Source organism: Mixophyes fleayi, chromosome 9 (assembly GCF_038048845.1).
Source record: "Mixophyes fleayi isolate aMixFle1 chromosome 9, aMixFle1.hap1, whole genome shotgun sequence".
NCBI classification, from domain to species: domain Eukaryota; kingdom Metazoa; phylum Chordata; class Amphibia; order Anura; family Limnodynastidae; genus Mixophyes; species Mixophyes fleayi.
In genome coordinates, this window is record NC_134410.1 from 21,413,009 (window position 1) to 21,435,872 (window position 22,864).

At 40.5% G+C, this 22,864-nt stretch overlaps 1 protein-coding gene across 4 annotated transcripts in view; it reads right to left on the reverse strand.

Moving 5' to 3' along the window:
- The window catches only part of RYR1 (ryanodine receptor 1), a 114,950-nt gene that overhangs the window by 52,339 nt on the left and 39,747 nt on the right, over window positions 1–22,864 (reverse strand). For 3 of the 4 annotated variants that reach the window (XM_075186855.1, XM_075186854.1, XM_075186852.1), the window contains exons 32-70: window positions 22,010–22,175; window positions 21,409–21,495; window positions 21,047–21,273; window positions 19,099–19,984; window positions 18,746–18,946; window positions 17,857–17,965; window positions 16,613–16,762; window positions 15,630–15,903; window positions 14,978–15,092; window positions 14,652–14,784; window positions 14,465–14,559; window positions 14,233–14,368; window positions 13,884–14,070; window positions 13,306–13,417; window positions 12,759–12,879; window positions 12,418–12,587; window positions 11,807–12,027; window positions 11,459–11,549; window positions 11,096–11,236; window positions 10,509–10,672; window positions 10,277–10,355; window positions 10,092–10,181; window positions 9,776–9,919; window positions 8,966–9,046; window positions 8,327–8,402; window positions 7,815–7,938; window positions 7,573–7,688; window positions 7,274–7,341; window positions 6,390–6,511; window positions 5,974–6,023; window positions 5,687–5,747; window positions 5,204–5,442; window positions 4,825–4,906; window positions 4,554–4,684; window positions 4,114–4,434; window positions 3,231–3,471; window positions 2,879–2,966; window positions 2,393–2,485; window positions 1,635–1,649 (exon numbers count right to left, since the gene is read on the reverse strand). In XM_075186855.1, the coding sequence (XP_075042956.1) occupies window positions 1,635–1,649; window positions 2,393–2,485; window positions 2,879–2,966; window positions 3,231–3,471; window positions 4,114–4,434; window positions 4,554–4,684; window positions 4,825–4,906; window positions 5,204–5,442; window positions 5,687–5,747; window positions 5,974–6,023; window positions 6,390–6,511; window positions 7,274–7,341; window positions 7,573–7,688; window positions 7,815–7,938; window positions 8,327–8,402; window positions 8,966–9,046; window positions 9,776–9,919; window positions 10,092–10,181; window positions 10,277–10,355; window positions 10,509–10,672; window positions 11,096–11,236; window positions 11,459–11,549; window positions 11,807–12,027; window positions 12,418–12,587; window positions 12,759–12,879; window positions 13,306–13,417; window positions 13,884–14,070; window positions 14,233–14,368; window positions 14,465–14,559; window positions 14,652–14,784; window positions 14,978–15,092; window positions 15,630–15,903; window positions 16,613–16,762; window positions 17,857–17,965; window positions 18,746–18,946; window positions 19,099–19,984; window positions 21,047–21,273; window positions 21,409–21,495; window positions 22,010–22,175 (6,007 nt within the window). The remainder of the gene's footprint in view (window positions 1–1,634; window positions 1,650–2,392; window positions 2,486–2,878; window positions 2,967–3,230; window positions 3,472–4,113; window positions 4,435–4,553; window positions 4,685–4,824; window positions 4,907–5,203; window positions 5,443–5,686; window positions 5,748–5,973; window positions 6,024–6,389; window positions 6,512–7,273; window positions 7,342–7,572; window positions 7,689–7,814; window positions 7,939–8,326; window positions 8,403–8,965; window positions 9,047–9,775; window positions 9,920–10,091; window positions 10,182–10,276; window positions 10,356–10,508; window positions 10,673–11,095; window positions 11,237–11,458; window positions 11,550–11,806; window positions 12,028–12,417; window positions 12,588–12,758; window positions 12,880–13,305; window positions 13,418–13,883; window positions 14,071–14,232; window positions 14,369–14,464; window positions 14,560–14,651; window positions 14,785–14,977; window positions 15,093–15,629; window positions 15,904–16,612; window positions 16,763–17,856; window positions 17,966–18,745; window positions 18,947–19,098; window positions 19,985–21,046; window positions 21,274–21,408; window positions 21,496–22,009; window positions 22,176–22,864) is intronic. The other variant, XM_075186856.1, reaches the window with a different exon arrangement.

Here is a 22,864-nt window from a genome sequence, read left to right on the forward strand (position 1 = left end):
GAATCTTACCGCCAGATGCAGTCTACATGGTAGTTCGGGGAAGCGGTATACATTTAGGACTTGTTTGTACATATACCGCGTACCTTATGTTTGTAAAATGTGTTCTCCCTATTGTACAATGATCCTCAACATTCCGTTAATCAACTTGGCTTATTTATGGCTGCAAATGCTTTCAGTTCATAACCTTTTGTAATGGTACCAGACGGTAGAGATTTAAGCTGTTAGACATTTAAACAAAATGAGGAACATAACCTTAGTGGACAAATTAGATCTTAGCAGACCAGACACCGTGTTTGGTGTACTTGTAAGAAAATTTGTGTAACCCTACTATTGAATGTATGGAAGCATGGACTGTGTAGCATTTATATATACAAACTTTATGTACATGATAATGTTTCTGTGCGGGTTACATTTTGAAACAGAGGTGTGCAGACTACATATTTCTCTGATGTGTAAACTCTAGCAGAATGACAGACAATAACAACTACTCCACAACTTCACAACAAACCCCCCCCCCCCCCTCTCCACCCAAACAGTTGCAGAGATCACAGTAAAGCCATTTTAACAGCAGATCTCAGAGGGGTGCAGCCTTTTTGCACACCCAATCTCACCCACATCTGTGCCCTCACTCTGTGCCAACACATTCTGCGTGCCATGTGTTGCTCAGGCAGAAAACACACAGCCACCTACCGTCTCTGAAATGCGTACAGAGAACATGCAATATCTTCTGTCTCACCGACCTCCTTCCACTATCTTAAAAAAATAACTCCAAACACATCTACTGTGGGAAAGATCTGCAGAACATTGTCCAGTGTATTCAGTTTCAAACCTTGCAGGACTGCGCTATTGGAACTTAAGATAGACGTTGCATCACTGAACTAAATATAGTTTTTTATACTTACCTACTGTATATTCCCCACACTTTCATACTTAATGGTCCCATTGCGTTACTGAGAGATTACATGTATAATAAACTATATAGAAAGTCTTAGCTTACTGTTGAGCTGATAAAAGAGAGGGGCAAGCTCAGGAATTAAAAGAGCTTCCTAGAGTCATGTATATTGGTAGATCCAATTATGGTCCATGACTAGAAATAAATAACTGAAGATTTAATAGAACTTGACCTGCTTTGCTCATTGAGCTAATAAACTAATTTCAACAGCCATTTAATCTTCAGACTCTGGGGTGTATGAGTTGTACTTCATAAATACATATATATGTATATATATATATATATATATATATATATATATATATATATATATATATATATATATAAAAATATTTGTGGGTTAATCTTCCTTTTTAAAGAGTCTGCTTATGAATGTGTCAGATGCAACGTTTGCAGGACGTCCTGCGAGATCTTTCAGGCAGCAAAGTGGAAGGAGACCTTGGATTCTTCCACTAAAACCACATCAACGTTTCCTCCTGCAAATGAACTGCAAGACTGCACAGAGCATGTAAGCCAATACTAAGAATGGACAACACTGTCCAGTGTTGCAGAGCACTTCATGGAGAGATGTGAACTAGGAGTGAGTGCAGGACGGACAGACAGAAAGAGCCATGCTTCCCACACAGGCAGAGGGCATTATAACAGCAGCACCACCACAAATGAAGAGGTTGTCACTGCTGACCTGGGATTCTCCAGACTAACAAGAGAACAAAGAGAGAAACACAAGAGTTTGTTACACTGTAAACCAAGAACTGACATTATATCAAGTAGAACAGTTTATAATCTGAGGCAATACAACAATGACTTGGTAGTGTCAGATGGACACAGTTCAATACATAAGTCTACAAAAAGGAAACCAAGGACCAGTAACACCAAAAAACACCAAGGACCAGTAACACCAAAAAAAAGAGAAAAAACACAACATTCTAAAAAAACACTTAGACTACTAAAGAAAACAACTGAAAAACATTTGAGTATGGAATCTCTGTCCATTGTTGATTATAGAGCCATGCATATAATGGAGAACATACCTTTCTCTTGTATGGTCCTTTTTTAAAAACCAACTACACACAGAATATGTTTACAGAAGAAAACTATTATTTATAGGGAGATAAAATGATTTGGTGTTACTTGTCCTTGAAAGGGCAATAAGTAGTCTGTAGAGAAGACGTTGGGTCCGTATTTATGACAGTCATAAGAGAGGGCTGGATGGGAGTATGTTAGGAGGTAGTCAGCATGACTGAAGGAAATAGGACAATGTTCAGGGTGGTCAGGATTATCAGAGAGTATGTACAAGTCATTATGAGACAACAGTATGGAGAAATAATGGTCAGTAGGAGTAGAGAGGATAGGATGTAGTCCGTGTCAAAAGAAGGAGATGTCGAAGTATCGTAGCACGGATGCAGGTATGGGGACAATTACATTTACCATTCTACCCACCTTTGACATTTTGCTCTTGCTGTCTGCAGTAAGGAAAGACATGTTGTTGATTTCATTCTGTACCACAAAATTCTGTTCCTCGCGTTTAAAGTTCTAGCAGAGAAGAAAGAACATCATGCACAAAATCATGTCACGTTAACTCCTGAAATCATCTACAGAGTGGTGTTGTGTCCTTACTGTTGAAGTTCTTTTTTTGCTACATGGGAAATCACTGATACTTCCTGGTTGTCTCTACACTACATTATTTTATAGATTTATTGCTCTCTGCAAAAAAAAAACTTGTAGTCATCATCTGTTGAAGTGAGCTGCAGCTGGTGTGCCTCAAAAAAAGAGGATTTTTATACCCATGATAGGCAGATAGGTGTAATCGTCTATGAGACCTGCATGATGAGCTATAGTGATTTGTGTATGATCTCCAACTTGGCTGAGACACAACTCCCTCTAGAAAGCCTCTGGAAAGCCCAGCAATCCGCATCTACAGCTTACGTGGGACTTGGACCAGAAGATGAACACTTCTCCAACCATTCGAAATAGTTCCTCTGCATCACAATTTGGAACAGTCAGCCAGTTTGCCCTGTGAAAACAAAATACATCTTCTACTTTTGTGCAGATTTTACTTTCTACTAATTAAGAAAACGATCATTTTCATTTTAAAAAGCAAATGTAGAGAAAGCAGACTGTATGATATATTGTTCTGAAGCTAGATGATTACAGATTCAGCGGCGATACGAAAAAAGACTGCTTCAGAGAAAGGTGGTGAATCTTTAGTAATTTTGTTCTATGCCAACATTAAAACCCAAATCTGTTCCGACAATGGTTTGAGGACCTCTTACTGTACCTGTTGTTATCTACATAGCGGATAAGAAGAGGGTACAGAGCATAGAGGTCTCTGCATAGGACAGAGAACTCATCTCGTATCAGAGTCTCTGAATCTTCTGACTCGCTCTTGGCCTCCAGACGTAGCAGGTCCTCTTCTGCAACCACCTTTCCTGCCCGTTTTTTCAGCTTCTCCATGGTGGGAATGAAGTGAGATCGAAGGAGCTCTGGTTTCGCCTTGCTCACAATGGGCTGGGCAAACACTGGTAAAGGAGAGAGAGTATGTATGACAATCCCAGAGTCCTAATCTAGCTACAGCTCATGAAAGAGCACACTGTTCCTCCATCTAATAAGCAGATCCCAATGTGCCTCATAGTATGATTAACCAAGATTCACTCTGCAGTATTCTCTCATTGTTATGATAATAAACTGTGAACATTAAGATAATAGATTGTTTCCATAGTTTCGTCACCAAACCACTGTAGCAGGGTTCCTGGAGGACTGATTAAATTAAAATTATAGCAAGTTGCCCTTTCTAAACATAGGCGACTTTCCTCATCCATCAGTTTACAGAAGGTGTAGACACCCCTATCACTATCCAGCAATACCAACACATGCCGTCAGCTTCTGGCTATTATGACATGCTGGGATTTGTAGTTCTCAGACAGATAGCCGCATGCTGCATAACACTGGTCTAAGGCCTTATGTCACCCTAAAATCTTATATTAGTACTGTGATTAAGTGTAGACAATTTTAGTATAGTATATGTAAATATTGGATTCTTTTCTTAAACTAGACCTTCCCAGGCTGTGTGAAAATTTAACAAATAATGAGAGTTTCATGTGTAACCCTGTTATATACATATCATTTTATAACTGGTTACATTTGCTAGTATTAGAAGATACCTGCAAGTCTCTTCATCCAGGAAGCCTCGTCTATGCCCAGGTTGTTGACAACAATGCGCAGGATGTTACCCAAGAGGGCGTTGAGGTGTTCAGAGGTCACACTTGTGCAGCAGCTGGAAGAGTCATCTGGGATATTCTCTGGGCCTCGTTCCCACCAACGGGGAAGGTAGTTACACAGCATGGGCAAGGTTACCTCGATAACATGGGGCATCTCTGTATACCGAGCACCAGACTCTGCCAACATCCCAATCTCCTTCATCAGGGTACTTAGGTCAGGGATGTCTGGGCACATTTCTTCCACAGAGTTGGGTAGACCCAAGACTGGAGGCAATGTAAAAAAAAATATGGCATGAGGATTGGTGGAAAACTAAGGGTTTATGCGTGGGGTGGATGAGATAAAGCTATAAGTAAAATTTTAACTGTCCTCTTCTCATACTCACTAGCACGTTCACGAGGTGACTTGGTGGTGTAGACAGAATAGATGTTATATTCATTCAGGTGTGGCTCCAGGAAGGCTACAGGCATCGCAGCAGCAAGTCGGGCCAGACACTCACCCAAAGCTGGACGTTGCCTAAAAATAAGTAATTGTGGACCTTTCAGAACATTTATTAGTGTCATTTTCTACATAACCCATATGTTGGCCCACAACCACCATTAATTCACATGTGGACAGAAAAAGTTTAGAGTGATCATTAAACACGTTTTCCTTACTTTTCAACGTAGGGGTTCTTAGTGGTCCCTAGAGAGTAGATACTGCACAATGTTCTGTAGCAGGAGACTTGTACATCATCCACTGAAGAGACAGAAGAAGTAGTAGTGTTGGTAGACTGACATTCTCAACTAAGTCCTCTGCGGACAGCTGAAAGAAATCTAGATAATTACTGTACAAATAGAAACACGTATCTGGAAACCACCATTCGTGTTGGGCAACAGACTGTTTGGAGAGGGGCAATGTTATACACATGTAGAAGTCTGTGAAGCACTTGACTTCACAACGTATCTTGGACTCATTGACGTGGCTCATAGAAGATACATAGGAACTCAAGGAATATATTATATTCTCTTCCCAACTTCCAAATCCAAAACTTACATATGACATCATCTCCAAACTGATGCTGCGCGATGTGCTCGAAGAGTGACGTGAGGACGGGTAAAAGGGCCACCGTTGTGTAATTGATGTTCTGGGACACACCCTTCACCTGCGTGCGGGACTGAGACACCTTTCCCAGCTTTAAGTTCTCAACCATCTTCTCTATGTCTTCAGACGCTCCTTCAAAGAAGGAACGTAAACCAGCCTTAACTATCTCAGGGCCCGACTTCATAACTGTCCTGTGAAGAAGAGATCAGGTTTTAATATCTCAAGTCACATTAGGTGGAGGTGAGAGGTACATATCCAAATGGATAAGATGAAGATTGGAATGGAAAATAGAGATGGGGAATGGTACCGATAATATTGTAGGCAAGTGATATGTTTAATCATTTATGTTTTTACATTAGTAGGAGGTTAGATGTCTGCATATAGAATATTTGACTTAATATCTCAAATTAGAAGGCACAAGAAGTACAAACGAACCTGGCATCAAGAGAACGCGCCAAAATGTGTAGACAGTTGACAACAGCTGGTGCATCAGTTCCTAAGGAAACATGGAAGACGTTTAATTTTAAAAGAAATTAAAATCCTTAAATGCAACCCAATCACATCTCAAACTTAAATGGCCCTATCCACGCCACAAATCCAGAGGAGAAAACGCGTGGATCCTGTAGGTCTCTTGAGCAATCAGTTTGGGATTTTAAATCAGCTCATGCAGTAAAAATTAGTGAAGGAGGAGACCTGCAAAGCAGCAATCTCTGACCGCTTACCAAACAAAGACACGCGGTGTCGCACCAGAGCAGCCATCTTACAGAATAGGCTGAGGAGAGTGAGAGAGGGGGGGAAGGAGGAGGAGAGACAGTAAAAGTGAGTCGAAATGAAAAGGAAACAGCAGTTCAATAAAGCATACAGTACACAAGCGCAAGAATAAAAAAAAATATAGGAAAAATAAATTAATTTACCTCTGATCTTCAAAATCCATGAAGATGTGCATTAAGAAACTAAAAAGTTTGCTTTTATTTTTCAATGCTACTCTCTTCACAGGTGAGTTCTGTCTACCCCAGTTTGTATACAAGTGCACAACATTCAACTAAAAAATACTGTTCCTGCACCAGGAAGCTCATGTACATACATGTATTGTCAGCTATACACAACGGCAGTGACACACAATATTTTCCACACTGACCTAGCAATCATTTCCTTCTCCTTATTAGACGCATGCCCACCACTCCCCAGGACCTTAGCCGGCGTAGACAGGAAGTAGAGACAATGGTTCTTGAAGTATTGGTTGATGAGAAGCAGAAGGATCTGTAGGACGGAATGTTGACATTGAGTTGGGAATGACACTAAGCAAGCAGAAGACTTTGTGAGAATTTGTTATTTTGTCCATTGATAGAGTTAGATATTGTTTTAAATTGAGCTTAATCTGAAAAGTGCAGTACAGCCAACCTTGAGATATCCTTATGGTACTTTTCAGTCATCAAGCGTTGAGATTGCAAAACAGATTCGAGTCAGTATAAAATGCCCAGCTATCACTTTCATGTGTGTTAACACATTTTACATGAAGTTTTAAAATAAATATTTTCTTTTTTTTCTTTTAGTTTAATTTTAATATATAGGTAATGTACATTCAGTAATTATACCGTTACTATGTACCAAATTGACACCAAAACTGAAAAACGGGCACTTTGAGAAAATTATTTCTGTGACATTTTTCAACGGGTTCATAAAGTGGTGGAGAAATATTATAGTATATAGTGTACAAAGGCAAACAGTGATAACGACAGTGTCCATTTTTCCTCTTTACCAAATACCCACAATAAAGTTAAAAAAAACCATGCTGGTCTATATCATGTGAAAAACAAGAGGGGAAAGTATTCAAATTGATATAAGGGTTTCATTTCTAAAAAAAAAAATATACAGACATGCAGAACACATAACCACCAATCACCAAACAGCTTTGATCTGCAAGTTAGACAGTGAAAGCAAATTCTGATTGGTCATTCTGGGTTACAACACATCGGGGTTTGCTTTTAGCAAGTAATCTCCACAGACATAAGATGCACCCACCTTTGCAAAGAATTTGATTTCTCGCTCGTGGGGAGATTTCTCTGTTCGGCCACTGCTCACAACAGCCTCTAAAAACACAATATAGGAACATTGGGTCTGAGAGTGACACAGTAAATCAAATACCGCAGCTAGTGACAGGAGAGATTGCTACGGTCATTTTCACAAGAAGCTACAAGAATGTTATTCAGACGTGTCTATCTATTATGGTAGCTTCACAATAAAATAGTCCCAAAGCATTTGCATGTGAAAAGATATATGTTTGACATCAGACACTCTCCACAATCCACACATCCACATACCGAGATGCGCGATGAATTCCTGCGCTGTGTCCATTAACTTCAGTAGTTTCTGCAGGAATCCATAAGCAAAACGTTTCTCGATGGATGAAGTATCCAGCTCCATGTCTTTCAATCCCCTGCAGAAAATTACAGTGATGTCAGCATGTACCCCCTGCCCAGTTCGATGTTTCCTTTACTGCTTATGGCAGACCTAAACTTTTCTGTAACTTCTTTATTATCCAGGAACTCTCTGCTCTACTCACCTGGTCACCGAATAACCATTGAGCTGTAGAAATTTCAGCAGTTCATGGGCCTTCTCTCTATCTCTGGCCTTCTCTTTGGCAGTCAGTGTATCATAGGGTACAAGCAATGGATGGGTACCACCTCCTACAAACCAATGCAGATGACATATTCAGATCTGAATAACATGATACAGAGAATGAATGAACGACTGTATGCATGGCAAAATGCTGAAACATTGGTCTAACACATGTATGGTGACCGCAGAGGAAGATAGAAGGAATCCCATTGGAATGTTGTGTTTGGGTGGTACAATGCATTGGAATGTTTGTGTTTGGGTGGAACAATGACTTGGAATGTTTGTGTTTGGGTGGTACAATGACTTGGAATGTTTGGGTGGTAGAATGAATTGGAATGTTGTGTTTGGGTGGTACAATGCTGGAAAACAAAACAGTATATAGTGCATGTGAACACATAGAAGTGTTGGTCTATGGATTGTAAAACATGATTGAGCAGTAGGTGATTTGGGTCTTACCTTTTGCCTCCAACTCATGTTTCTTCTTACGCCCCCATGTGTTGTGATAGTTCTCTGCCAACTGCTCAGACATTGACTATAAGAAAAATACTAGAAATTAGGGTACTTGTTCAACAACGAGCTCTCAAATTCCACTTACACGTTGTGGCTCTTTAACCACAATAAATCAGCATCTCCCTACGGAATTTAATTCCTTACCACATTCATTTTGTATATTGAGTCTATTTTCTTATGAGAAAAATTAGTCCAAAAATTATGTTTATGATATAAGAAAACAAATGTATGCTAATGGGATATATTTCCTTTATATGCCTTAAAATTGGTAGGTAAATCCAACTTCATTTTCTATCGTTTTCAACATTTTTTCCTGACCTAACATATTTCCACGGCAGCCATTGTACTTTTGGGTTTGTGTCTTCCATAAACTTACAATACACTTTTTTTCCCATTCCACGTTATACATGTCCCACTGGTTTTTTTTTTTGTTATGTTTCCTATTAAAACCCAGAATTAAGAAAATGTAATGTTTACATGGCTGCGCTCTATGGGGACCAACACCACAACACAACACAACACCACACAACACAGAAAAGTTGCCATTGAATACACCAGCATAGCTCAAGTGATGCGTATCCTTACCTGCAGCTCTCTGGAGAGGGTAAGCCCAGTTAGGTCAATAGGGGTTGGACTAAAGGTTTGGACTGTGGGGTCATAGGTTGCCTAAAATTAAAGATGTCAACATTTTCAGAAATTAATAAAATAAAGAAATGAAGGAAGATAGAAGATGGGACATGTAACACATATAGGTCATACGATGAATTGGAAACAGAAACAACAAAGAGCTGTGAGATAGAAATAAAGAGACCAAGGGGTAAATGCTCCAATTTCTGCAACTCGCCAATATTCGGCAAGTTTGACAGCTACATTTAAAAACGGGAATGTCTTTAAAGGCAAAACTTGCCCTTAAAAACATTGACTTTTTAAATACAGCTGTCAAAATCGCCGAATATCGGAGAGTTGCAGAAATCGGAGCCTAACACATTTACCCCCAAGAAACTGATGCCAAAATATTGCTTGATGACTCATCGGTGCATGAGTGGATGTATGTAATGAAGGTAGGCAAGAGCAAGGTATTGACAAACTTTAAAACTTAGTAGATAGTGTGGTTATTTGAAAGTCGTCAACGAAATGAGTGGGCAATTGATACGTAAAGCCCAGTACAGCTTTGGAGGTCTGATATATAAAAGTATAAAATAACAGAGTAAAGAAGTATATAAAGTTATTGGTGGAAATAAATAATAATATAATAAAAAAGAGAATCAGATTTATTTATTTTTAAAAAAAGCATATAGGTTACCTTATAAAGCAAAATCAGAGATAGATAGTGATTGTGCGGTCAGCATACTCATATGGACATTAGCGTAACACGGGTCCCAAAGATTTTCTCACCTGGGCGGATTGGGAGATCTTTCTAGTTTTTGTTTTTTTCTCCGTCCTTTCTTCTTCTCCTTCCCGGGCTTTCTCAATCATCCATTCCCAAGCTATCATGGCTTTCAGAGACTCTTTGATCGGCCAGCGGTAGATCTCCTTGTCCTGTGAAAGAGCAGCGACAGAGAAACGTAAACCCATGTCGTCTAATTTTAGCTGTCCAGGTGAGAAAACCAAAAGGATGAATATGTTTTGGTAAAGAAGAAAGATAAAAACCCATCAGATATAAAAGGCAAAATGATCTTGAACAGTCTCATGTTAAGAGATTTCAACTCGCCTTTTCAGAAAAGGTTTTGTAGGGCCGTAACATGGGATGCGTTTTTGCTTCTTCGTCGACTAAATCCCCATAGGACCAGTTGTTTTGTATCTGTAGCCAAATAAAAAGGTGCAATATAAAGTATTAGGCTATTCTGGCGCAGAACTTCCAACTTACAAACCCAAATACGGGAAATGTTTTCTTACTTTCTCGAAGGCCCACTTGTCATGAGTGTACTCTGCATACTTGTTGATAAAGCCATCTAGTTTTTCAGGGATGATTACACTGTAACAAATAATATATTGTATGATATATACTTAATATATAACCTATATAATCCACTGACTTAACAGCCCCTAGTGTCAGCTCTATGGTATTGCCACCAAGTTGGCCAGTGCTACGCAGTATGCCTCTTATTAAGACTAGGACACATCTTACTTTAGGGTTTCCACAGGCTTGGGGTCAAAGTTTCCTTCAGCATCCACGGACGCCTTCTTCTCAGTCTTCGAGGAGTAGCTGGCATCTACATAGTCAGGTGGTATGGCGCCAGCAATTGCACATAGACATGGCATGGTGATCTTATGAAGCTCAGCATCATATTTCTGTAAATAGAGACTTCCAAATTACATTTCAAAATAAAATATAAAAAAGATGATGTTTTTAATATATAAGAACATTGGGTCCGAGTCATTAAGGAAAGTAAGGCAAAAAAAAGGAGTAAATGTTCTCCGGGACAGACCATGGTACAATGCAAGGGGTGCAAATTAGTTTATTATTTTGCACATAAGTTAAACACTGGCTGTTTTTCATTTAGCACACAAATACTTGATAGCTTTGTTTTTACACTGAAATTTAAAGTGGATCTAGGATATGCCCGACCCTAACAAAAAAATCTGTCCTCACATTTTAAATTTCCCTCCCCCCTCCAATGCAACATGGTTTTGCCCAGGTTCAAAGTTACTCCTTTTTTATGCTTTGCTCTCCTTAATGACTCAGGCCCATAGTCTTCAGTTAGACAACATTACCTTGTGAGCAAGAGACTCAAAAATTCCCCAGAAGAGTTTCCTAGTGAGGTGGAGCTCTTCCTCAGACGACACTCCGTAGTTAGCCCATCCCGTTGGAAGACAGTAGTATTTCCAACAACGCTCGTAGTGGTTGGTGAGAAGCTGAAACGGACAAGAATGAGGTGGATCAAGACAAAAGAGCATACACGTTGGATGGATCAGTATGTAACAGTTTATCATTGCTTGACGTTCCATGGAACATTAAGAGATATCTGAAATCTTCTTGTAGCACAAGAAAGCCTAGATTGGCTTTCTTGTGTAGTATTATTGGAAAATGAATGTGACTTGATTGACAGCAGAGACAGAAAAAATTCATGCCCTCACCTTCAATGGCATTTTGGCAAACTCGTTGAGAATTGGTACGTCAAAGACAAGTCTTCGCAAAAGATGCTGCAGCATGGATGGGCGGAGATACCTGAGAATAGAAACAATCTTTCAGAGATGTGGTTCAACAAAATTAATGGATCTCCGTAAAACTCATTCATAGATCTAGGAAGAAGCTTGGTACATGACAAATAATCTTAGGTAAAATCATGTAACAATAATACTATGGTGATGCTAGAAAATACTTATAATTTTACGGTTATGCCAGTCAACATCTGCGAGTAACTTTATCACTAAAACAGAAATCGACACTGGATTGGCACCAGAAAGATCAGACGAGTGCTGTACCTGCACAGCGCCATCAGACATTCCTCAATAACATCTCGCTGAGCCTTGGTGAGGGAACGTCCACGGGACAGACGGTAGATGGTGTGCAGCATGGAGTCTACCATTATGGCACGATGCTCAGTGCCAGCAAACAAAGGAGCACATTTGGTGATCAGCGGGAGAACTGCCAAACACAGGTACCGGTTTAAAGCCAGGGCCATTTCTGTGGTACTGAATGCAGCCTTGGGTTCAAGAGAGAGAGAAAATAATTGAAATGAGGGAAGAAGAAAACTGGTTGAGGCTGGAGAACAATAAAGGGAAAGAACACTTGGAAAATGAAGACAGAGGGGTATATTTACTAAACTGCAGGTTTGAAAAAGTGGAGATGTTGCCTATAGCAACCAATCAGATTTTCTACAGATATAAGGAAAGTGAGAAACAGACACAAGAAAGATAAGATGATGAGATTAAAATAAAGGAAAATGTATGGGAGGGTTCGTTCTAGGACAAAGGAATAACCTGATATCTGAACCTTATTGCCTTGCATGTGTGGACAAAAAAGTACAAAAGGGAATAGGTAGAAGTGGAGACTGAAGAGTATCTATAAGGTATCTGTTTGTTTAGGTACTTACAGTGTCCAGAGAGGCTGCTGCCCTCATGTCCGGCAAGAACCCAACTTCCAGCACTTGCAGCAGGAAATCCTGATTGTCAATGCCGTAGACACGATCCAGGAAAAGAACCATTGGTGCCTTGTGGTCCGGCACAAAGCTGGCAGACATTTTCGGCTCAATGATATTGCCATCTGGTGGGGAAAAAAAATACAGGCTGAAAATTAGAAGAAGCCATCTACAGCATATTACTGGTATTTGTCCAAAGTGTGGTGGTCAGGACTAATCCATTATGTGATTCACTTCCAATACTGTAGTCAACCCTGATGCTTAAGTTCTGTCCAATCAAAAACTGCACGTCTTACCCTTTCCAAAGGCTGGTATTTGTAGAGGAAGACTAATAACTCCCACCAAATCCTCAATGGGCACCAAAGATCGTAGGATGGCTCGGATCCGCAGGGCTTCCCCTTTACTGGCTTGGATCAGCTGGAGAAACAAAGTAACACATAAACCAGTAAGACAATGTAGTGAGAAAGAACGAGAGTGAAGAAATGGTGATTAGCTAATAATGATAAATACTAATGATAACATAGAAATAATGACTAGAAATAATGGGCACTAAATAACTCAATAACTTGTCAAAGAGTGACCATGTAAAACCAGGCAAGAGAATTGAAGAGAAGAGGATTGAGAAGTTGAGAATATAGAAATAAAAGTAAAGAGGAGACCAAGCACAAGATCTATGTAAATATAAAGAAAAGAAATATATGTTGTCTATATACGTAGAGGCTTATGAGGAGTATACAAGTAAATTACACGCCCTCCAGCAGAGGGAGCAAGAGTTACTGGAGTCCAGGGGGAATGGGACAGACTCTTCCTCACTATCCTCAGAGATGACTCTATCATGCTTACATGCATTTCTGGAGCACACCGCCCCAACAGGTCAATAAGAGCAGCATAGAAAGACATGATGGCATTGCCAAGGTGCACACGATTCTCTTCGTGAACTTCCTCCCCGCCATACCTGTAAAGAAGATAGACCAGAGAGATTAAAAACATTAATTCAGGAGAAACAAGGAAACAAGAAGAACATTTGGGTAAATGTAGAAATAAGACAATTGAGAAAAAGAGAACAGCAATGAGATAAGGTACAGAAAAGTAAGGGTAGAAGAAATTAAGATACAAGAGAAGGAGACTATAATAGAAGGGAGGACTGATAGATAAGACAATGTGAGAAATGGTAAAAATGACACGGAAACAAATTAAAGGAATGTAAGATACTAATGGTGTAAGAGTGAGGACAAGTAAAATGAGGGGACACATCCATGATTAATTGTCTGAGTAACCAGGGATGCTTAAAATAAAAGCATAATAGGTGTAGAGAGGGATCTGTAGAGCCTTCAATTAGATTATAGTGGTTGTCATACAGATCAATGGAAATTAATCAAGAGTACATTTTGATTTGACGGAGAATCCTATTTTCCACTCACATCTCCCTACGACGGTCCTTCTTGACTGTTGGTCCATCCCTAGCAGGGTCCTCAGAGATCTTGATAGCTTCTTCAATGGCAGCCAGCAGGCCGTTGCCTCCTTCACCTCTCAGGGCAGGACCAAAACACTCTGGACGTCGAATCAAGAGACGTACCACCACATTGGCATTCTCCTCCACACTTTCACCTGGGAATGAACACAGATTAACACTGAGCTATATTTTTAAGGTTATATTTTTTCATTTTATATATATATATATATATATACATACATATATACATGTATACCTATAGAATTTCAGACACCACTAGATGAGTCAACTACACCAGCTTCTCTCACCGCACTCACCATTTACAAAGACAGCAAATCGAAGGAAGTCCAGATATCTCTCCCCTCCTACAGGGTTCCATCCAATGTCAGGATAACTTTTGGCCAGCAGCATAGGACAGCTTTGCAAGCCACAGCCAGCTAGATAGGAGACAACCTTAACAGGAGATGAAAAGAAAGGGGAATTGGAAACAAACAGACAGGAAAAATAAAAGCAACTTATAAAAAAAGTGTTTTAATTATTTTTTTTAACCTTCTCAAGGTCCTGTTCTTCCAATGCTAGAGCCAACTCATTATTGTCAATCACCGAAGCTGCAGCTACATCCAGTGGAGTTGAACCTCTCATCCCTGTAATGAAAAGACAGAGAGAATGTAGACCACAGTCTGTCGTTTAGTGACATGTGGCCTGGAGAGCTACTTGTTCACCAAGTTGTACTTACCCAAACCAATACCGCTATTCTGAAGCAAGTAGCTAAGATGGTCAAACATGGCTCTTTGGTTCTGCCGACTGATTCTGCAGAAATAGCACAGGAATCGGCAGCAGTTTGTCACCATTTTTGGGAAGCGAATCTCCTGGAAGAGAAGTGCGACTATGGTTAAGAGAAGATTTATTTTTATACAAATCACTGCAAATTTTTGGGACGGTCATCAACCATCTGTATATTTAGACAGTAACAATTAAATTAGGGACTTGGTAATATATAGGTGCTATATAAATAACAGTTAATCAATAAAATATATACTCTGATGACTCCCATAGAATTACCTTAGATTCACCTCCACCCAACACATTGACCATAACTTCCATGACGGTCTCGTGCATTCCCAAAGCTCGCATAAGGTTGGGATGTTGGTAAAACACCTTGTTGTTCATGATGTTTCTAGAAAAGTGAAAATTAAAAATAAGTTCATTTTGGATATGAGGATGCATATGTTAAGATGGAGATAATGGTAAACAGGGAGATTGCATTTGGCACATAGAAATGACAAAATAACACTTAAGTAAGTACATATACAGGGGCAAACGCCAGTGGGCGCGACCAGCATGCATGGGGGTGTGGCTATAATTTTAGACAGTGCTTGGCTGCTCTCCAACTCTTCCAATCCCCATAATATAGTACATGGACAATGCTGCGTGCACTACTTTTAGGTGCACTTATCAAGCAGAGCCGTGTGAAATGGGGGCAGCCACCTTCATTATACAGTGCCCCAGGCTTGGAGGGGGAATTTCCAGCTACTGGGACCCCCCCCCCCTCGGTTTGCCTATGATGTATTTCTACAGTATAAAACTGTTATAAAGAAAATATAATGCATATTATTATGCTTATATATACCATAATGTGTGCATAACTAGTTGAGAACACACTTAAAAAAACAAACAGAGCCCTTATAACCAAAAAAGTAGTGTTAGGACAGACCCAATACTCTGGATCATCAGGTTTTCCTCCTCGGGTCCCATTTGCACAATGAGCAGTGAACGAATCTGGCCCAGACTCTCCAGAAGATTCATGGTGTCCTCCACGGATACAGCATTGATAGTGTAGGCCTTAGGCATTGCTCGTATGAGCTCCCCCAGGCCATCATACTGCCGGTGAAGCAGGCTGAACATCACTCGAACCAGCTCAGGGCTTTGGATGAAAGACTCCTGTGCCCAGTGAACCATGGTGTGGGAGATGAGCTCTTGCAAGGTGCCTGGGGGGGAGAGAGACACGGCATATCCAATGATCAATGGTGGGTTAATGGGTACAAAAGAGTTTAACATATGGAGAAGTATCTACAAGCTGGAACCTTGAGATTCCACAGCTCTATACGTGAGAAAATCTTTCCTTTACAATAGACACTTCAGTCAATGAACTTCCCCCTATAGTAAGACAAGGGGTAGATTGATCCAACCTTCTAAAGAGTAAGGGCTAGATTTACTAAGCTGCGGGTTTGAAAAAGTGGGGATGTTGCCTATAGCAACCAATCAGATTCTAGCTTTCATTTATTTAGTACCTTCTACAAAATGATAGCTAGAATCTGATTGGTTGCTATAGGCAACATCCCCACTTTTTCAAACCCGCAGCTTAGTAAATCTAGCCCTAAGAGTGGATGTGTTGCACATATCAAGTTAGATTCTAGTTAACATTTTCTAGATGTATTAAAGTAGCTAAGTGGTTAGCACTTCTGCCTTACAGTGCTGGGGTCATGAGTTCAATTCCCAACCATGGCCTTATCTGTGTGGAGTTTGTATGTTCTCCCTGTGTTTGCGTGGGTTTCCTTCCACACTCCAAAAACATACTAGTAGCAAATGATTGCTAGAATCTGATTGGTTACTATTGCTTTCTAGATTGTTTGATAAATATACTCCTAAATAACAGTTGTGCCTTGTAGTGTCCACAAAACCATAATCCTCACTTACTGGGTTTCGGCTCCTCCTCTTCTACTTCTGGCTCTGGTTCCGGTTCCTTTTTTCCCCGCAGGTTCCGCACTTTCTCCACTAAATTGAGGAGACGTCTGGTCAGGCTTGTGTCTTCCTGCTCTTCCTCCTCTTCCCCTTCTATATGAACACCTGTTGGGGAAAAAATATATTGTTCATGCAGCTCATCCAAACCAAGATCTTCTAATTGAAACGCTCAGAGACTTATAACAGAAAGTGCAGAAGAAAAAGGCTGCTAACGGGGGGCCTCACGAGGGAATGGGGGCCCCCTTAGCCCAGGGGCCTCCATTCCCTTAATCCGGCCCTGATGGGGGCGTATCCCTTGCGGATGCTGGTCTTTCCACTGTTAAGTCAATACTAAATTATTAAAAAAAAAGCCAGCATGGCTCTTTCTCTTATTACCAACCCTGGATTCTTCAACCATCTGCGGAATTAGTGGCACTATATATATAAATAAATAAATGATAATGATGATGATGATGATCCGCACTCCTGGTAACCTCCTTTCACAAAAGAACAAAGTGGGACAGATTTACAGGTCTTATTTTCCCGGAGTAGTGTTGACCTTCACACCAACCGATGGCTTCTATTGTGATAATTGTATCTGTTGTATTGGCTTCCCATTATGTTTCCAGGATAACTGGTCTATATAAAAGCACCTTGTTTACTTCTTTAGCTTTCTCACAAAATTATGTCATGTGTTATTATGACCCGACTTTTATAATAATGTAACCCCTGGGGATGCTGCAGTTGGATTTGAGCACCCAGAGACTACTAATCATATTGGCATCAGTAAGAAAAGAGATGCACTTTGTAATTTACCAGTCCAGAGAGAGAAATACATCTCCCACAAGGATACTGTGAAAAGGGGGTGGAGCTTAGCAAGACTGAAAAACCCTATAGCAGAGGAGGAGAGGGACTGGGCTGTGTGACAATCCAGAGAAGGTGACTTGAGGGATATCAGAGCGGAGGGGAGTGGTGAACAGAACCTGCTGGGGAGTCACAGCTTGAAGCTGTAGAAGGAGGTTTGCATGCACCTCTGAAGAAGGACAAGTCAGCTATTTTAGAGGGAATCAAGTTCATATACTGGGACCACACTGGTGCAGATAAGTAACTGTGGTTAATTTAACTAAATGTTGTTATTCAAGAGGGGTTTGATTTGTTTGTCTAATCAGCATTTGAGCTTGGGCCTAGTTTGCCTGCATGGTATATACAGCGCTGCTTACCACAGTGGGACAGGAGGTCACTGTGAAACTCGATCAGCTCATCCCGAATTTCCTCTGGCACGGGGTACTCCTCCTCAGGCATGTTCTTGAAATTCACCAACATGTTAATCTAAAAAAAGAGCATGGCAAGACGTGTGAATAAATGGTGGTGAACAACGATTCAACAAGCAAAGACAACCGTGTCTATGATCGAGATTGCGGGGATGGCCTCAAAAATGTTACAACATAGCTGAAGGATCACGGCTCTACATCAGAAGAAGAAGAAAGGCAGTTTTGTATTCTCCAAAGAGTGGAATAAAAAATGTTTAGTAACACAGCTTCATGCTTTAACATAACTCTCACTGGTACAAACACTTTAGCTTAGTGGGGTTTGCCCACCGTTGGGGACGTGTCATTTATTGGTTTGCACAAACTCTATTCCAACTTTTATGGAATATATTGCTCCATCTTTCAATTTTCCTTCTGTTTTTTTTTTTACCCAAATAATTTATAACATTTAGACAGAATTGTCTACTTGTGTTTGCCTAACTTTGTTCTGTGCACTGAATATAGTTGTATGTCCAGAGCAGTTATGTGTCATATCCAAGGGCAGCAAAAATAAGTAGCTTTAATGAAATCTGCAAATATTGCAGCAGGGCGTGTACAAACCTGTAAATTACAGTTGACTGAAAATGGATAACCATCTTTATTTCTATACTTTATATACAGAGACACCCTGTGTCTACTTTAGATAGGCCAAAGTACAAGCCCCCATAAAATATAAATGTACAGTGATGTTATTATGGGGGGAGAGGGTGCAGTGTGAAACTTGTGCTCCAGAAGTATCAGACTGATGTCAGGATGTGTGCGCTATTGTATGACATCAGTAACAGTAAGGTTGTCACATCACCTGTTCTTGTGGAGGGGAACGGAATTCCCGCGTCCGGCGCGCAGTCTCCGCTGCTGACATGGTGAATGCCTGCATCAGCTCTTTGTAACGCTTCCTCTGATTGGTCTGCAGACTGTCCATATGGCGCTCGGAGAATGCAATAATGGCTTCAACGCGATGCTGCAACTCCCGGTCACAGAAATACTGCAGTAAGTTGCACATCTGTGGGAGAAGAGATGGGTAATTGAACAGATCAGTATTATGTGGCAGAACTCATGGATTATCTAATTATAAAATCATCCAACAGATCCCACAGTTGTAAATACATTAAAAAATAAACACATCCAACCTAAAGCTAAGGGAAAACAACCTACCTGCAACTTTACAGACTCTGGTAGTTTCATCTGTAGCAACCCTTCCTCCATGCCTTCCATCTCCTTGGCTTCCTCCTCTCCAGCCTCAACTGCTTTCTCTTCGCCTTCTTCTGTCTTTTCCTGGGCTTCTTCCTCTTCCCCAGCTCCTTCAACCTCACCATCTTTCTCAGTAGACTCTTCTTCTGTACCTTCCTCCCCCCCTTCCTCTGTCTTCTCCTCCTCTTCTACTGATTCTTCTTCCGAAAACACATCGGGTTCTATCATCTTTAAGATGTGCCGTACGTCGGGATCCTCAAAGACACCCATAATTAGAAGTGTGGAGATGAGCTTCAGGACCGGTACAAATTGGAACTCCACACTTCCCCCAACAGGATCTCTGGTGTGCTGTCCACCATCTAACACCGCTTCTGTTAACATGTTGATAGCCTTGGTCTTCAGTATGTCCAGCGGGATGTAAGGACTGTGCAGGTAAAGTTCACTAATGGTGCTTACGAAGCAGGTATGAGAAAAATGAAGCTCTGGCTTAAGGCACGTACTCATACCGACACCAGGAAGTCCATGCTTCTTGTTCTCGTTGGGGAACAGCGTGATGCTCTTAGTCTGGTCGGTCATGGGTACAATAAACTCGCTGTTCATTGTCAGACGTGCCCTCTTGGCTGACTCCAGGTGGATGCTGATGAGGAGGTCGTAGAAGCCACTCCGAAGGAGACCTGACAAGTGGTTGCTCTCGATGGTGTAAAGCAACTGAGATTCATCCACGTGACTCGTCAGAGCGTGTGCCACGCGGTTATTCCCTAAGGCGCAGACCGAGCAGTACAGCTTCAGCGTGTGAAAGTGGAATTTCAGCATGTCCAAGCGTTCGGACAACTCAAGGATATCAATGCACCTGCAATTAACATAATTAACGTGGCAGCAAAGTAAACCAGGTAAAAAGGCTATAAAAAATATATACAATTATGAAATGAAGAATTTAGAGAATGACAGAGTTATATAGAATGACATTACAGAGTATAGAATTATATTGTAGAATATAGAACTATACAGAATATTTAATATTAAACAGCAAATTAAAGACGTGGATAGTTGTTGTGCTTGACATTCTTCTATTCCGCTTACCATACGGGTGCTGAACCCAAACATCAAGGGCCTGATTCATTAGTGATCTTATCTGCCGTTTTTTGCTTATCTTAAGCAAATCCACTCTGTGCATGCTCAGAAAAGGGAGTTAAGAAGCAAAATCCACTGCGTAAGTGAAGAATTTCTTAAGTTAAGATGAAAATCCATCTTAACTTCAATCTTATCTCCCCGTTTCTTCTTAAAAATAAGCATTAACTTTTGCACAAGATAAGATCACTAATGAATCAGGCCCCTACAGTATATCATCCACAATCATGTAGTACACGATGGCACCGTTTCCTATGCTGCCATCACTGCCTATGACATATAGTAACGTTATCCCTACTGACTATACCTAAAGCTGGGTACACACTACAGAAATTTCAACCAACTTTTTATGCCGAGTGATTTTACATGCGATCGATGTTCCGATCGCTCGGTCCATGGACTGCATACACACTAGCCTTGTTTAGGGATAAAGGGAAGAGCGGACGTCCCTTTAGCGACTTTTTACAGCCATGTTGTCGTGAGCAATGACTGTAATTTCATACTCACTGTTGTGGATCAGTCGGAAGTTTATACACACTACACAACGGAAACGAGATTGGAACGAAAATATTAAACGGTACGACCAACCAAATGAGGCGATAATCGTCCATTTGGGCAGACTTTCGACCATCGTGTCACTGCACACACTGACCCGACTTTTGAACGAGCGGTCGTATGTCGGCTGATTTAGCCGATTATCGGATGAAAACTGTGTAGTGTGTACCAAGCTTAAGTTATCATTTACTACTTCTCATGTTTGCTCCATACACAATTAAGTTTTCACCTGTTCTCTTCTGGGATATGGAGAGCCATCATCATCAGCTGTTCTGTGCATTCCACCATCCAGCCGTGCCGATCGCTGACCTTCTCCGTTTCCACAGTCAAGAAGTCATTGGGCATCCGGCTCCACACCACAGGTGTCAGCAACTGGACGTCCAGGCGAGGCGGGCACTGTGGAACTGGGTTCTTATTTTCACTGCGGAACATGGCAGCTGATATGGGCATGATATTCTGCCAGGGGGAGAGTACAGGTACTTTATTTGAGGCCAATGAGACAAGTGATCATGTGCAAAACAAAAACAAAAAGTTAAAAACAGGATTTACAGCCAATTGTGATAATGTTTTGGTTTTTTTATTTTTCAATACCTTCAATTTTCCCAATTCAACCTGGAACAGATTTTGGCTCAAGGGCTGAACAAAGACAGCTGGGAAGAGTTTTGTGTTAGGCTCAACCTGGTGAGAGGAGATATACAAAATATAAATATATAGTAATAAATAATGATACATGATCAATTGAAAAACAACATTTCTTGAAAATAAAATTGATTGGTTCCATAAAAAAAAAAAAAGTTAAATAACCAATAAGTACAATAGCTGTTATATAGGTAAAACATAATGTATAGATAGACCTTTGAATATTTTTGAGTTTGCATTCCACAAGAGATAATTAGACATTAGATAACCCTTGTTTCCTCCTGGTGGCTGGTTTTTATTAAACGCTCTTATTTTATATCCATCTGCACTTATTTTTGAGTGGTGGAAGTGATGTTTGGGGGCCATTCTTGTCTACCAGCATTAAAAAAATTCATTATTATCTTTTATTAAGTGTAGAAAACATTTATTTAATCAATGCAGGGACGTCATTGAAGAGGTTGGGTCCATGGGACACTGGAATGTTGAGTTGAGATGGAGGAAAATTAAGAGCAGCACTGAGGAGCAAATAACATAAATCCGAACCTGTACGTACCTGGAAGAATGTGTTGACCTCTTTCTTGTTGGCTGTGAAGGTCATGAGCCCAGTTGCCAGGTCAATCAAGCAACCAATCACAAGGTCTTCTTTTCGGACCCGAGCTTGCTGAGTATTGTTGCTGAATTCTCCACCCCAAACCATGTAACAATTGCTGCGCTTAATGCTGAAAGGAAAGTGAAATTAATGAAGTCAGATCTTCATCTCAACATCATTTATAAACTATGTCCAAAAGTAAGATATCCATCAGTGGGATTTGTGTATGACCCAATAGAACATATTTGAAATAAAGGAGGTCATTTATAAAGCACAAAACGGAAGCTCTATACGCAAATGCAGTTTTGGATGATTGAAGAGCGTGACTACATTTTCACCAGGCAATATAGGTTTGTAGAGGAATGTGGGCGCATTCGTAGGAGTGTACACAGGCGGAGGGTGGAGTTGGATGGAGTGAAGGAGTACAGATTATACACCACATACAAGAATGAAATTTCATCTTGCAAAGCGATATTATTATAAAAATATAAAGGGGTATTGAATGGACGTTTTCAGTGGTGTTCCATGGCCATAGCCACTTCATAAAAGGATTGAGTTCTGCAAAAGGGATACACTTTTAATAAGATTAAACAGTTCCCCATGCACAGTGCACTGTGTAGAATAAAAAATAATAATATAAAAATGGGCAGTGCCCCTCGTTCAATTCCTCAAACAATCTCATTGCTAGACAGCCTGGCTTCCACTATAACAGAAAGACCAGAAGCATGTGGTCCCCCTGCTATAGTGATAATCAGCCTCGAGCTGGTGCATTTATGGGGGGTTGGTAAAAATTAAAACAAAAACACAGTGTGCCCCTCT